Source organism: Bombus huntii, chromosome 3, assembly GCF_024542735.1.
Source record: "Bombus huntii isolate Logan2020A chromosome 3, iyBomHunt1.1, whole genome shotgun sequence".
NCBI lineage: Eukaryota > Metazoa > Arthropoda > Insecta > Hymenoptera > Apidae > Bombus > Bombus huntii.
The window spans coordinates 13,913,277-13,928,316 of NC_066240.1; the positions used below are offsets into that span (position 1 = coordinate 13,913,277).

Below are 15,040 nucleotides of genomic sequence, written 5' to 3' on the forward strand. Positions count from 1 at the left end.
ATTTATCATGGTCTCTAGAATATTATACTTTGGATATAATTTCTATCTTGCATATAATAGAACTGAATTCGAATTTATCGGCTAATAAATACGTTGAAGTAACATTATAATTATTTCTTTCTATATTCGAAACATTTTTCTGTGAAAAGTATTAATTCTGGTGAAATATATATAACAGTTAAAATGAAAAATCTCAGATTTCAAGACATTCAATTCGTTCTAAAAAATTATAGAGATTATTATTTATCAGATTACAATTAAATAAATATGAAATGTGAAATTATCAAAATATAAAAAACATTCTATGCATAATATACAATATTTTATCCTACTTGAAATAAAATAAAGATAAACAATAGTAATATTTATTATCAGAAAATAATCGTAGAAAATATACCTTTTTCAATGAATTATTACATTTTAATTAATTAAAAGTAATAAAATTGCATCTGTGTAGTTGCAGATATATATTTTCAAAAAAGATAAAAAACCATGTTTTAGATTAAAATTATATATAAAAGTTTGTTTACTTCTTTTTTACTGATATATATATATATGTATTGAAAATATTAATATGTATATACACACATTATCTTCTCTTTTCAATTATTTATGTTTTACTTTCTATATATTTTTGTTTCAGTTAATGTATGGAGAAGATATAATTACACTTGTATACTCTTTTATTTATTTCAAAATAATTGAAATGCTTTCATACCAATCATCTTTTTTCCACAATAAAAGGTATTTCTGATTTATCACTGAAATTACTGTATCTCAGTGAAATTTTGTATTTTAAACTTCTGACATATAAAAACTTTGGTTATTTAGTTTAATTGCAAAGGAAATACAAAAAAATCTTTCTTTAAGATTTGTAAGAGATTAGTATGTAGGTTCTAAAATATCTATTTCTTGTTTTATTACATTTAAAAAATGTTCTTTTAGTTTGTGTCAATGTACTATACAACGTTATTAAAAGCGTATGGTTCATGGCAAAGTAAAAGTTAAGTTTTGTGATTAGTTTTATAAACATTTTATATATAAGTAGGATTAATCATCGGTGCACTAAACAAATCATTTATAAAAATATAAATACGGTGGAACGATATTTATTATAAAAAGTGAATAGAGGAAATAAAAATTAGCGTAATAAAGTGAAAAATGGCATTAATTAGAAGAGCAACTCATGCTGGTAGTTGGTACGCAGGTTCTGGTAAGCAATATTTAAATTATATTTTTCATTTGTTTAGTTTTAATAATAATTGCCTATAATTCTATGAGAATTATTTCTTATATTTTCTTTGCATTTGTGTACATTCATCATTGTATATTCTGTGACAAGTAAGTTGACAAATAGCCACAAGTCTATGCATCTAATATTCGATATTTTTTAATACAATGATGTGTTAATATTTAAATTGATATTTAATCGTGTAAAGATTATTAATAATAATTGTTATAATTTTACTAAGTCTATTACATTGTAGGTATTTTGTAAAGTAATATTTCGATAAATCATGGTTATAAAAATGTCGTTTTTTTACATTGTAGTCCACTTTTAAACAAAGTATATGTTCATATTACTATATACATAGGATAAATTTATACGTAAAAATGAAAAAAGAAATGTTCATTTGTATTATACGACAGATATAAAGGAGAAAGCATAAATTAATAAACAGTTTATTATGGTATGTTAAATGTACTTTATAATATATCTTTTTCTGCAAAAATTTTTATTGTGGAATTACATTGTTATATATCCTGAAGCTGTCATTGATAATTTTGGAAACCTATGATTAAATTTATATTTTAGTAATTAATACTGTATCTTTTATGAAATGTATATATATATATTGAATATTTTGTACAGGATTGGACTTAAATAAACAATTAGAAGGTTGGTTGGGTGCAGCAGACTTATCACATGGACCTGCTAGGGCAATAATTGCCCCGTCAGTAATTATAGTACATTAGAATAATTTTCAATTAGATTAAGGAATCTTTATTGAAATACGAACAAAATTTCACAGACATGCAGGTTACAGCTATTGTGGAGCATGTGCTGGTTTTGCATACCGCCAGATTAGTCCTGTTGTAGTGTAAGTTTTTTAAAGAATTCCTTTTTTAGTATTTTATAACAAAATGTTTAGATGGATGACGTAATATATGTTTTATAAAGTATAATACAATTTGATATAAAAAGTTTCTGGTTTGACATTTAAAGATATTGTACTTCTAAATCTTTATTTGTATCTCATACTTGTTTAGCTTAGTCAGTAGCTCAAATTCTTTTAAATAAAATTTACTTAGCATGAAAATATATTTTTTCTCAATTTTGTCTTTCTTGTGTATATTATCAAAAATAGTAACTTTAAATAATTGAAACAATCAACAGCATACATGTAATTTCCTAATAATTATATAAATATATTGTTGATTCATTATTTTTCTTGATTTTTGACATGAATTTTATGTTTATGTACAAAAATAAAATTATTTATTTTTTATATTTTTATTTGAAATAGGAGGTTAAACATATATTAACATAAGTATATTATTACATAGGCGCAGGATTTTTATTCTTGGTCCATCACATCATGTCAGATTAGCAGGCTGTGCTCTTTCTTCTGCATCGATTTATCAAACTCCATTGTATGATCTACATATTGATCAGCAAGGTATAAATTTTATAACATAAAATATTCAAATTTAAATAAAATTATTTCTATATTCAAAATTAAAATTAATTACATTCCAAATATGAATTATCATCAAAGACTAGTTCAAATATAAGCTTCTGTTCATATGACAGTGTACAGAGAACTTGAAGAGACTAGACATTTTGAGTGGATGGATTTAAACACAGATGAAGAAGAACATAGCATTGAAATGCAATTGCCATTTATTGCAAAAGTTATGGAAGGGTATGTTTATTATTATATTTATTATATATATAATTACTATTATATTTTCATTTATTATAAATTTCTGTTTCAAATTTTATATCAATATAGGTTTAAAGATTCTTTCACAATAATTCCTATACTAGTGGGTTCATTAAGTCCAGAAAAAGAAGCACTCTATGGAAGATTATTAGCACCATATATGGCTGATCCACAAACATTACTTGTTATATCTTCGGATTTCTGTCATTGGGGACAGCGTTTTCGTTATACCTATTACGATAGATCCTGTGGCCCCATTTATAGATCTATTCAAAATCTTGATAAAATGGTATGTAAAATCTAAGCATAATGTCATTGTTTATTTCCAAATATTTCATATATTTAAATAAATGTTTAAATACTTGCTTATAAACTCGAATGTTCAAAGTTGTTTATATTATTATGTATTATATAACAATTCACAGGGTATGGACATTATAGAAACATTAAATCCCACAATGTTTACCGATTATCTTAAAAAATATGGTAATACAATATGTGGCCGACATCCTATTAGTGTTCTTTTACAGGTAATAGCTTTTATTTATTTAAATTCTAAGTATATTTTTACTTTCATTAAAAAAATGTCAAATCTAGTCTACTATACATACATATAAGTCTTCAATATTTGGAATTAATGATTTCTCTAATAAATTTTATATAGTTATATTAAATTGTAATAATAATATTCTTTATGAAATGAGATACAATTTTTGAAATTATAATTAATATTTTAACAGGCAATTCACACTTTAAAAGGGAATACTAATGGCCAAAGAATGAACTTGAAGTTTCTTAAATATGCTCAAAGCAATCAGTGCAATAACATGAATGATAGTTCTGTTAGTTATGCCAGTGCTTCCTTGGTTCTTGAGTGATACAGTATACACTTTTATTATTGTTCAGAGGATTTGCAGAAAGAAAGTACTAAAAAAAAAAAAAAAAACGGCAGTAATAACCTATTAATCATAAAGATGCATTAATTATAATTTTTAAAAAATTTGTTTTATATTTAAAGAGAAAAATAATGACATTTAAAATCAAGTTGCAATTTACTATATCGTGTGAAATTTTCTCAATTGCTTGAGAAAGAATTAATATTTGCAATGAATGTGATGAGTAGAAATGTACTATCGTCAAATTTTTGCTTTAAAAATATTTCGGTTTATTACTTACAAGAGATAATCAGTACTTCCAAATTTCTATTATGGAAGGAGCTTAAGTATTTCTTTGCTTTGATTAGTACTACAATTACAGAAATAATAATATATAAAGTGCATTTCATATACACTAAAAATGCAGAAAGTTCAATCTATTGATGGAACAGGGAAAGACTCAATCTAAAGAGAGAAAAAGGAAGATATTCAACTATTAATTTATCTGGTCGATTTTATTATATCTTTAAAAATTGTATAAGATAACAAAATATATTGGATTGATGTTATTAATTTAAAGTTTTAGAGAAGTAACCTAAAAAAATATCAAAAACGGAATAATTATATTTTGTCTATTAAATGTTAAAGCATTAAAATATTTATGAATTATATTTTAAATATAGAAAAATGTTTATTATAATGGATAAATTTGACTTTGTTAGTTGTCAATTGAAAACATATATTATTAATATAAAATTATTATTTATTTAAAAATTTTATTTTAAGTTTAATTTAATAACATTTGACGTTTATTTCTGATTACTAAGACAATAAATGTTAATAAAATCAATGAATAGAAAATACTTTGTCACAAATTGCATTATTTGTCTCAGGGATTTACACAAGCATAATGCTAATACTTTAGAATTAAAATGTACCTCTTCTAGGTCATTAGAATGAACAGTCTGCACTGATCAATATCAAGTGAAATATGACAGGTAAATAGTGTACAACTTAATCACGTTCTCTTTAAAACAAAGCAATGAAATGATCTCATATCCTTCCTACCCTACTATCTTGTTATTCCTCGTTAGTATAAGAAATTACAAACAAATACTGTATTGTTACAATATCATAATATAAATGTAAAGGAGGATCAGTGTGGAAAAATGTTTACACAATATATTATACCATTATTGATATTCTTTTACTTTTGATAAAATACTAATGTTAGAAGAAAACATTTTCATATTAAACTATACGTATGATTTATAATTCATGAAATATTGGATGATTTTCTTTTGTTATTTTTTACTTTTAAATTTGAATTTAAAACTAAATTCATTGATCCATAATATGTGAAATTATAAAACTGGTCCTTCGAATGTTACTTTTTTTATCTTTGTACACTAAATTGATAAGATATGCATTTGTATGAAAAACATAAAACAATCCATATATATGTTTCATAGTCGTGTAATAAATAAAAAATATATATATATAAATTTATATGTACCCTTTTAAAAAAATTAAATTTCGAAAAGATTTATAATTTAAATATATATTTCATTGCAGTACTTACAGCTATTAAAATAATTTTATAAATATTAATAACATAACAATAAGTTTTAACAAAACAATTTGTTTACATTTACCTAAAAAAAAATTGACATATTTACTAAGTGGAATAAAATTTATATTTTAAGATATTATATTTAGTTTTATATTGTATTCTTGATCCAGTCCTATGTAACAATCGGATATCAAATAAAACACTAGAGTTGTTTGTCCTTGAAAAAAAATCAGATTTTTAGTTTAAAAAAAGAAAAATGGAAGTTATTATTATATATAATAAAATATTATATAAAAAATTATAAATATGTACAAAAATAAAATTACCTAGATTTGATGGTGCTGTGAATTGTAATTGATAATATTTGCGTTGTTCATTTATTCCAGATGCTCGTTTTAGAGCTAATAATTCTAGGTTAGAAGTATTACCTAAAACCAGAAACCAACCTTCATCCTTTCCTTTTTGGAACAAAGGGCAGTGTGCTTTCAAGTTATTAGACTTATTTTTTCTTCTCATTGTAATATTTAGTATATAATCTTGATCCTTGCAAATATTTATATGATCGGAATTGTCAGTCTTTAGCGATATAAACATCTGGTTTCTCTGTTCTTCATCGTGCATTTCTATACTTAACTCGACATGAAGCATTGGCATCTCTTTCATTACTTGATGTATCTAGAATTAAAATTATTGATAATTAATAATTTCTTATTTTCAATATCTACCTTCAATATTATAAGTTAAAAGTTTAATATATTTACTTACTTGAAATATTTGCTCTTCTTGAAAGTCTTTACCAAGCACCTCTACAAGTGTACTATATTTGTTGCGCATAATAAAGCACAATTTTGGAAGACATGATGACAACGCCGAAAATAATTGTATATGTTCTGAATTTACATGTGGCAATGTAGTAATTGCAAATTCATCAATCCATCGAGCTTGAATAAGCATCTGAAGCAAATTCATTATCATAAGTGCACTTGCTAACCATCCATGTTCTGCAACTGTATCTATCATTGCCTAAAAGTAAATATATATTAATTAAAGAGTATTTTAATTATAATACATGTAAAGTGATATAATAGTTTTCTTTTAACTATACATACTTGAACAATCCTAATTGATTGATCAAGTACTGATTTTAAATCAGTAATATAATCTACACATGGTAAAGGAAGTCTTGAAAAATGTGCTTGAAGTAATAAAAATGCTTTTGTATGTGGAGAACCATATGAGTAATTATCTACTTGGTAACGACACATTTTGCTTAATTCCCTGTTTACACATTAAACATATTAGAACAAAATAAAATTTTCGAAATACTTTTTTTGTTTATTGGTAAAGATGATACTTACTCATTTAATAATTCTTCGTCATGTCTTACTGGTAATTCATTATATTCATAAGAATTACATAAAATACGTAAACATTGTTCTAATGTTAGAAATTCTTGTAACGATTCCTCAAACATTAACATAGTATGATGTGATAAATAATAAAATGATGCTATTTTACCCATTGATTGTGGATATAAAATTTGTTCTTCCTAGAAATAATAAAAATATTGTAAATTATCCTTTGTATAACAAATTAGAAATAAAATTTTAATTCCATTCTATGTACCTGGTCAAATTTCACACAATGTGAATTTATCAACACTTTTAATGTACTGTCCACTAAAGAAGATAAGTACTGATTAATTGTATTAGGTTCTAAAGCATTTAGATCATAATATCTAGGATTTTTCATTAATCTTCTAAAAAAATACGTCCAGGTTAAATAATCTAATAATTCTTGTTTGTTTTTAATTGTACCAGCCACAATTTCAGCATTTATATGATCTGGTAAAACAGCTAGTAAACTTGATTCTACTGGGAATGGTTGATGTAGAAACCTCTTATAAAAATTTTTTTTTAAGTCATGTACTAGAACCACTGCCACTCCTGCAGTATCAAATTGGGGTCTGCCTGCACGTCCTATCATTTGAAGTACATCTGTAATAGGCATGTCTACATAACGGTGTTGTTTACCATCATAATATTCTGTTCCTTTTATTACAACCAAGTGAGCAGGAAAATTGACACCCCAAGCTAAAGTAGCTGTTGTAATCAACACCTAAACATGATATTTTTATTTTATTTTATTTTAGTAGGTACTAATTGGTTGACTTTATAAAATATTTTATCAAATTTGGTATGTTTGAAATATCTTTCCTTTGTTAAAAGGAGTTATTTTTTCAATGCAATATAATGATTAAGTATTGAGGATGTAAACAACGTTATAAGTAGCATATATATATATACAGGTGGTTGGTAACTGGTGGTACAAGCGGAAAGGGGGTGATTCTACGCGAAAAAAGAAGTCGAAAATATGAAATAAAAATTTTTTTTTTTTAATTTTTCCATCCAGACAACGATCTACAGTGAGATCCGTTATAACGTACCGCACGCATACCGAGCGAAAATTCAAAGTCGATTTTCTCGAAAGCAAAGCCTCAAACGAAAAATTTTTATTCTATATTTTCGACTTCTTTTTTCGCGTAGAATCACCCCCTTTCCGCTTGTACCACCAGTTACCAACCACTCTGTATATATATAATATTTTAAATGTATACCTGAATTTTATTGTTAACAAATAATTCTTCAACAATCATTCTATCTCTATCTTGAAGACCAGCATGATGAAGCCCAATTCCAAATGCAAGTGTAAGTTTTAAGTTTGAGTCTCGTACGTGATCTAGAATAGTGTTCATTTCTTCCTCACACATATGTAACCATTGTTTAGGATTATCTTCTGCCGCAAGGTATGCAATTAAATCTAGTGCAGTTAAACGTGTTTGTCTGCGTGATGAAACAAACACTAAAGATGGACTAGATGGTGCATGTTGTTTAATCGCTTGAAAAGTTGGCCTATTCATTGTTGCCATTCGAGGACAATAATTTTTTCCCGGGAACCCATGTATATGAATTGCTAACGGTACAGGTCGTACAGACGGACGAAAATTGTAAAGGCCCATTTCTTTGATACCAAGCCAATTAGCTAAATCCACTGCATTAGCTAATGCTGTAGAAAGTCCAATAACTCTTAATTTTTTTGAAGTGTGGCTAGAGATAAAATTAGTTCTTGAAATAATAACTTCCAATACAGGGCCACGATCTTCTCCTAATAAGTGAATTTCGTCTATAATAATAAGAGCAACATCCTTGACATAAGCTCTTGTTTGCCAACTTCTACTAATACCATCCCACTTTTCTGGTGTAGTTACGATAACGCTCGCACTTGCTATAACTTTAATATCTGGTGATACATCTCCAGTTAGTTCTACCACTTGTCTTCCTAGTTGTTCTTCAAGTCTAACTTTCCAATCCTTTATTCGTTCTCTAACTAAAGCTTTTAATGGTGCAATGTATACAATCTTTTGCATTGGATATTGCTTAAATACTCTAAATATAGCAATTTCTGCAGCAATTGTTTTCCCCGAACCAGTTGGAGCTCCTAACAGGACATTATTGTCTGTATGATATAAACAATGAAAAATTTGTGTTTGTATTGGATTAAAATGAGAGAATTTATAAAGCTTTTCAAATAGTGGATCTTTTAATGCTTTTACAGGTAATGGTTGTAACTCTAACAAATTAGTATGTGGTGGATATATTTCAGGTAAAATTAAATCATGAAATGTTAGAGGTAGCATATTTTGACAACCTAACCAGCGATCACTTGTTGCCCTTACTATATATTGAGAAGGTAATGGTTCCTGTAATGGTATAGTCATCACAAGCTCTTGTTCAAGTTTATTGCAAACCATCTTTCTTGTCATATTAAAGCATTCATGATGATAAATAAAATCACTGTCTGGATCTTCTATCCATATCCAAAATGGTTCTGAAGTTTTACCATGAACACTGTCATTCCATCGAAATTGTGGATATATTTTTAAACGTATTCTTAAAACTGTGCGAGTAATAGGTTGTAAATTTGATTCCATTTCTAATGCAGGTAATTCTTCACAACATTTCTTCACCAATACTGCTACTTTCTGATTATACAAAATATCTCCAATTTCTTTAACGTTCATATTATTTAATCTATCAATTGTCAAATCATTTTCTTCTATTTTATTAATAATTTCTGGAGATAAATAATGAAACTGACACAGAGGATTTTTAAAACTCCATTGTTGCACTTCAATTACCTTTGCCATTTCTAATAAACGACCAGCCATCGTTGCACGATTTTGTCCTAGCATAATATTAAACAATGCTCGACATATGCGTCCTGCATTTTGCACAATATATGCTTGATCCGATATCAATGAAAATGAATTAACTCGACCATGTGATAAGTACGTTTGCAATAGAATATTCACTTTGCCATGTATATTTTCTACACCACCTTGAACGTTAAGTTCACAATATTGTTGAATCAACTCTTCCAATTCGTTCATTTCATCCTCTCGTACTTTCAATTGTCCAAATTCTTGAGATTGAGATATCATAGCAAGTATTTCTGCTTCACTCATAATTGGTTTTGTAAGTCTATTAAAAATTTCAATAGTGTCATATTTAAGATAAAAGTGACTTGCAATACGTCCTAGATTTGTCGTACTCAAATCTCCTGTACTTATATTATATCGAATCATTTTAGCTTCATCTAACGCTTTAGCTGCTACATCGATTAACTCTTTCCTTTTTTGTTCTAGATTTGGATCATCTATAATAACTTGAGGAAGAATTCCATAAACATGGTAGTTTAACTTCATTCGAACAAATAAATAAGTATAACTTAGCCATTTTATAGCTTCTTCTACATTAGATATTGTACCTAATGCAATTTCAGCATTCAAATTATCAGCCAAATATTTAATAAAACTACTCTCAATAGGTATTTGGTTTGTTAATAACGATAAATAGTGATATAATTTATTATGAGAAGTAATAATAGTAGCGTGACCAGATACATCAAATTGTGGTCTACCAGCACGACCAAAGATTTGTAAAACATCTAATATATCTAAATCGATATACGAACCATGTTTTGCATCATATATTTCTGTTCCTCTTATAATAACTGCATGTGCAGGTAAATTTACACCCCAAGCTAATGTTGACGTGCATACTAATACCTTAATTAAACCTTCTGCAAAATACTTTTCAACCAAATTTCTTTCTGAACGCAATAAACCAGCGTGATGTACCGATAATCCGCTGCTAAATAATTCAATTAGATACCTGTTGCGTGATTTAGCAAACGCTTTATTTGTAAATTTTGCTTGACCTTCAGGTATAAATAATTTAAGTGTACCATCTTTCATCGCTAATTCTTTTAATGTTTGTGCCACTTTAACAGTAGCATTTCGTGCATGTACAAATACCATTACTTGATGTCCTTTAGACACCATATCTATAACATTGTTGTAACATACTTGATCCATGTAATTTATTTCCTGCAACGGTGATGTAGCTTTTACACCAATAAATGTTTGACTAAGGGGTACTGGTCGAAATCGATGATCAAAATAAAAGAGTCCTACATGTGGATTCACTCTTAAAAATCTTGCAACATCTAGATAATTTGGTAAAGTTGCAGAAAGTCCAACAATTCTTATCATGCTTTGTGAAGATTCTACTTGTCTTAATGTTCGAGCAACTAATGCTTCAACTACAGGCCCTCTATCACCATGTAACAAATGCACTTCATCGATAATTAATAATTTTACAATACTAGTAAGAGATATATCTCCAGTACCTTTTCTAGTAACAACGTCCCATTTTTCTGGCGTAGTAACGATCATTTGTGTTTGTTGAATTTCTGATTTGGTCAATTGCATATCTCCAGTTAATTCACGAACGGATATACCAAGACATTGAAGTTTTTTACTAAAATTTGCTGTCATTTCAGCTGCTAAAGCTTTCATTGGGGTTACATAAATTATTTTAAATTGATTTTTCATTAATTGACCATGTTCAATATGTTGCTTTATTTGATGTACTATAGTTAACATAGCAACATTGGTCTTTCCAGCACCCGTTGGAGCAGAAATTAATAAATTCTCATTAGTATGATATGCCGCATCAAATACTATACTTTGTATTATATTTAATGATTTAATACCACTAAAAGCCATTTGTCCAGTATCATCTAAGGAATCTATCATAACAGGTTTGTAATTTACATCAATTAGTTGAGACTCTGGAGGAGGTATAGAAACTTCCTCAAACATTTCTGTATCTTTTTTTACTGCATTCTGTGGTAACATTATTTGTTGTTTCGATACATAACCAGCTGTTGTTCTACTAGATATATTGGAGTCAAATACAAAGGGAATATTTTCTCGCATATTTCTGTCTGTAACATTTTTTTCAAATATGGGTGTATGCATTTCTATTAATGCTTCATTCTTTTTTAAGGATAATTCTAATGATTCAAAACTATTTTCTTCAGATTCTCCTCTTTTTTCTCGTTTATTTGATATCTTATTTAATTTCTTTTCTTTCTTTCGTACTTGTTTCAGTAGCTGTTTTTCTTTCTCAGACTGTACAGTCACTTGTCCACTGATCACAGGTCTTTGGGCATTACACTTTTTTTGTACTTTTGAATCAGAACTCAAAGCTATAATACTTTTTCGATGTTCAATAATGTATTGTATAAACTCTATAGATTCACAACCTAAAAGATCAAGTAATTCATCTTCTGAATTTTCATTTTTTAATTTACTAATTATAATAAACTCTTCAAATTCTTCCAAAGTCATGTCTGTAAAATACTTTGCATATGACTCTAAATTTTGTTTATATATTGCCTTATCAAACTGAAATGAAAATATAATTGTAATTTAAATATTTTCAGAAATAAATAATAATATAAACAAATTTTAGTACAAACTTTAGTTTTAGACAGATTTGTATCTTCATTTCTATATTTCATCGAAAAATTGTCAGTACTTTGAATAATATTTTCTAAAGACATACTGCGAAGTGTTTCAGTATCTGGCCACAATACTCTTGCAGGTTTATATTCAATTTTTGAGCCAAACAACTTACTTTCTGATATTTCAATATTATCAGCATCTGTTTCTCTATTTCCTATGAGTACTAAAATACTTTCTTTTAATCTTCCTCGAATTATTCTAATTATCTATAAAAACATATATCAAATATTTTGATTTATATATATATATATAAATAATAAAATTGCATGTACATATTTACCTCCATCATATTCTGAGCATCTTGAAATGTTAAATTTGCAGCTTTCCTTTTTAAAATTGCGAATTTTTCATTAGTTAACAACTTGTCATTGATTAGTAATTGTAGAGTAAACAATAAAAATTCATCTATGAGTTCATAAGAACATTCTCCTAAAATAATGACAAATAAATAATAACTTTTTATTTTATTATTTAAAGATATTACATACCAAACGTTTCTACAGCAATTTGACGTAGTTTATTAACATGATGTAAAGCATCTTTGGGTACATGTCTGCATAAATCTTGCCAGTTAAACTCACTGTAATAAATATACTTATAAGTATCAGTTACACAATAGTGTAATAAAATAAAGATAAGAAGAATTATTTTACACAGATTATTATATTTTTTCATTTATAACATTATGGTCATGACAAGTTGTAAATTATCCAGGTGCTAATTAATTAGGTAAATATAAATTATAAGTCTTCTTAGTTGAAACCTAAAGAAATATTCTATGAGTAACTTAATGATTCAATAATGACCAAATATTTGTTTTCCATAAAATATCAATTATAAAATACCTTTTCAATTTTTTATATTCTTCTTCTTTTTTAAATAAATCATTTGGTTGTAGTTCCCTTGTACTTTTAATACGTCCAAGGTTTGTAAACATACGCAAAGATCTTGTAATTCGTGGTAATTCTGGCATTTTTAATTAAAAAATATGTTGGAATGTTCAATCTGCAACACACAATTCATATTTGTAAAAAAGAATACATTTATCTATCGAAAACTGAGTATTTTAGTAAATATGTTATAAATTACAAAAAAAAGATTAATTACTAAGTCTTATTTTATTTAACACAAAAAAATATATTTTGGACTAAGAGAAAGTACTTTGTCGCATTATTGTTATTACCATTAACTTCAAGTTGAAAATTCATTTATCAATATTCATTTATTATACGCCATTAAATAAATTCACGATTATAATCATATACTGGGAATATGTATATAGATATTGTAACTACTTATATTATAACTACTTAAATAGTACTATTACAAGGAAATTACTTAATTTTCATAAGCCCAAATATTTTCAACATATAATTCTAATTTAAAAATTTAAATTAAAAAGTAAAAGAAAAGTAACATTTTCATAGTTAAAAAGATAACGTATTCTACAAGTTACGTGTTTGTGTGTGTAATTTGTAATAATACCTTACGCCTTAAAAATAATTATTATGTTATCCTCAATAAAAATTTCCACTAAAATTTGATATTAAACAATATGTAACTATACTACTACTTTTCACTGATATTTGTCAAAAATCACACTGTTTCCGTGTGTTAATTTTGTTGCACAATTGTCAAAGCCACACTGCACTAAAATTATTTTTTGTGTATTATATGTCAAGTGCAAACGATGGTGATGATGAGAATAAATTTGACAACAGCGCTAAATTAAGACTTTTTGTTTCGAAATAAACATAACCTAATCAGTAAATTATTACCATTGCAATTACAGACATTATAATTTTAATCGTAAATAGTAATGTTAGTGGTTAAGAAATTTGCAGTCCTTTATTCTTTGGAAATAAGGAAATATATTTGATTGATAATTATTTGATTTTAACCTTTCTTACAATTGAGAACATATCAATATTTGGTTTTGTTAATTTACAAAGTCTTGATATAAAAAAATGTGTAATATTACTGTGTCACATTACTGAAAAAAGGTCAAACTAGAAATTATGAAATATATATCTGAGAGATCTTTTTTTAAATTTCAATGAGCGATTATAATATGTGCAACAGCTAGCCAATATAAATATAAAACAAATTTATATTATATATATATATGTATATTACATGCGCTATTGTATATCTACTATACTACATTATATTTGTCGCAATATTTAGTACATACATTAATTATGCAAGTAATGTACTTACATTATCACAAAGACAAATATTTCATGAACTGTTTACAAAGAGGTTATATTGATTAGGTTATGTTTACATCGACAGTGTTGCCAGATATATTCGCACCATGTGTTATATATAAGATGTAGGTTTCTGTATAAAGGAATAAATATAATTTGTAGTATATCGTTACCGATAATAAATTATTTATATAAGTATTGGGCATTATTTGAATAAGTTTATATATTTAACTATATTCTTCAATTGTATTCGAAAAATATTTACCAAATAAGTTCGATAAATTAACAAACAAAATAACAACTGTATTCTTTGTGTAGATTTGCAATTTTATTAAGGTATATATATTTTCCCTAGTGACTATTACTTCCATAGCATATCAACACTGAATTTACGAAAAAGATTTCGTTGTTGCTTCATTTTGAAGGGACTTTTTTATTATGTGTTGAAATACGAAGAATATATCTTTGTTTCTGTGTTTTTTTATACAGACTTCTTCCAT

At 26.5% G+C, this 15,040-nt stretch overlaps 2 protein-coding genes across 6 annotated transcripts; one reads left to right on the forward strand and one right to left on the reverse strand.

Annotated features, from left to right (window-relative positions):
• Positions 1–838: 838 nt before the first annotated feature.
• LOC126864048 (protein MEMO1) lies at positions 839–5,332 on the forward strand. Its single transcript, XM_050614975.1, has 8 exons — positions 839–1,213; positions 1,874–1,955; positions 2,034–2,102; positions 2,569–2,681; positions 2,816–2,927; positions 3,018–3,237; positions 3,374–3,478; positions 3,689–5,332. The coding sequence occupies exons 1-8, from the start codon at positions 1,162–1,164 to the stop codon at positions 3,824–3,826; spliced, it is 891 nt and encodes a 296-aa protein (XP_050470932.1). The 5' UTR covers positions 839–1,161; the 3' UTR covers positions 3,827–5,332.
• On the reverse strand, positions 3,867–14,661 carry LOC126863996 (activating signal cointegrator 1 complex subunit 3). Of its 5 annotated transcripts, none has more exons than XM_050614839.1 (12): positions 14,551–14,661; positions 13,176–13,335; positions 12,819–12,910; positions 12,611–12,759; positions 12,285–12,536; positions 8,014–12,210; positions 7,023–7,514; positions 6,755–6,945; positions 6,506–6,674; positions 6,162–6,419; positions 5,723–6,071; positions 3,867–5,613 (listed from the first exon to the last, which is right to left on the reverse strand). In XM_050614839.1, exons 2-12 carry the CDS (start codon positions 13,301–13,303, stop codon positions 5,525–5,527), a joined length of 6,366 nt encoding a protein of 2,121 aa, XP_050470796.1. In that variant the 5' UTR covers positions 13,304–13,335; positions 14,551–14,661; the 3' UTR covers positions 3,867–5,524. The 5 variants fall into 5 exon arrangements, with proteins under 5 accessions (XP_050470796.1, XP_050470795.1, XP_050470798.1 ...); XM_050614838.1 differs by lacking the exon at positions 14,551–14,661 and adding an exon at positions 13,904–14,470; XM_050614841.1 differs by lacking the exon at positions 14,551–14,661 and adding an exon at positions 13,821–14,470.
• Between the last annotated feature and the right edge of the window lie 379 nt (positions 14,662–15,040).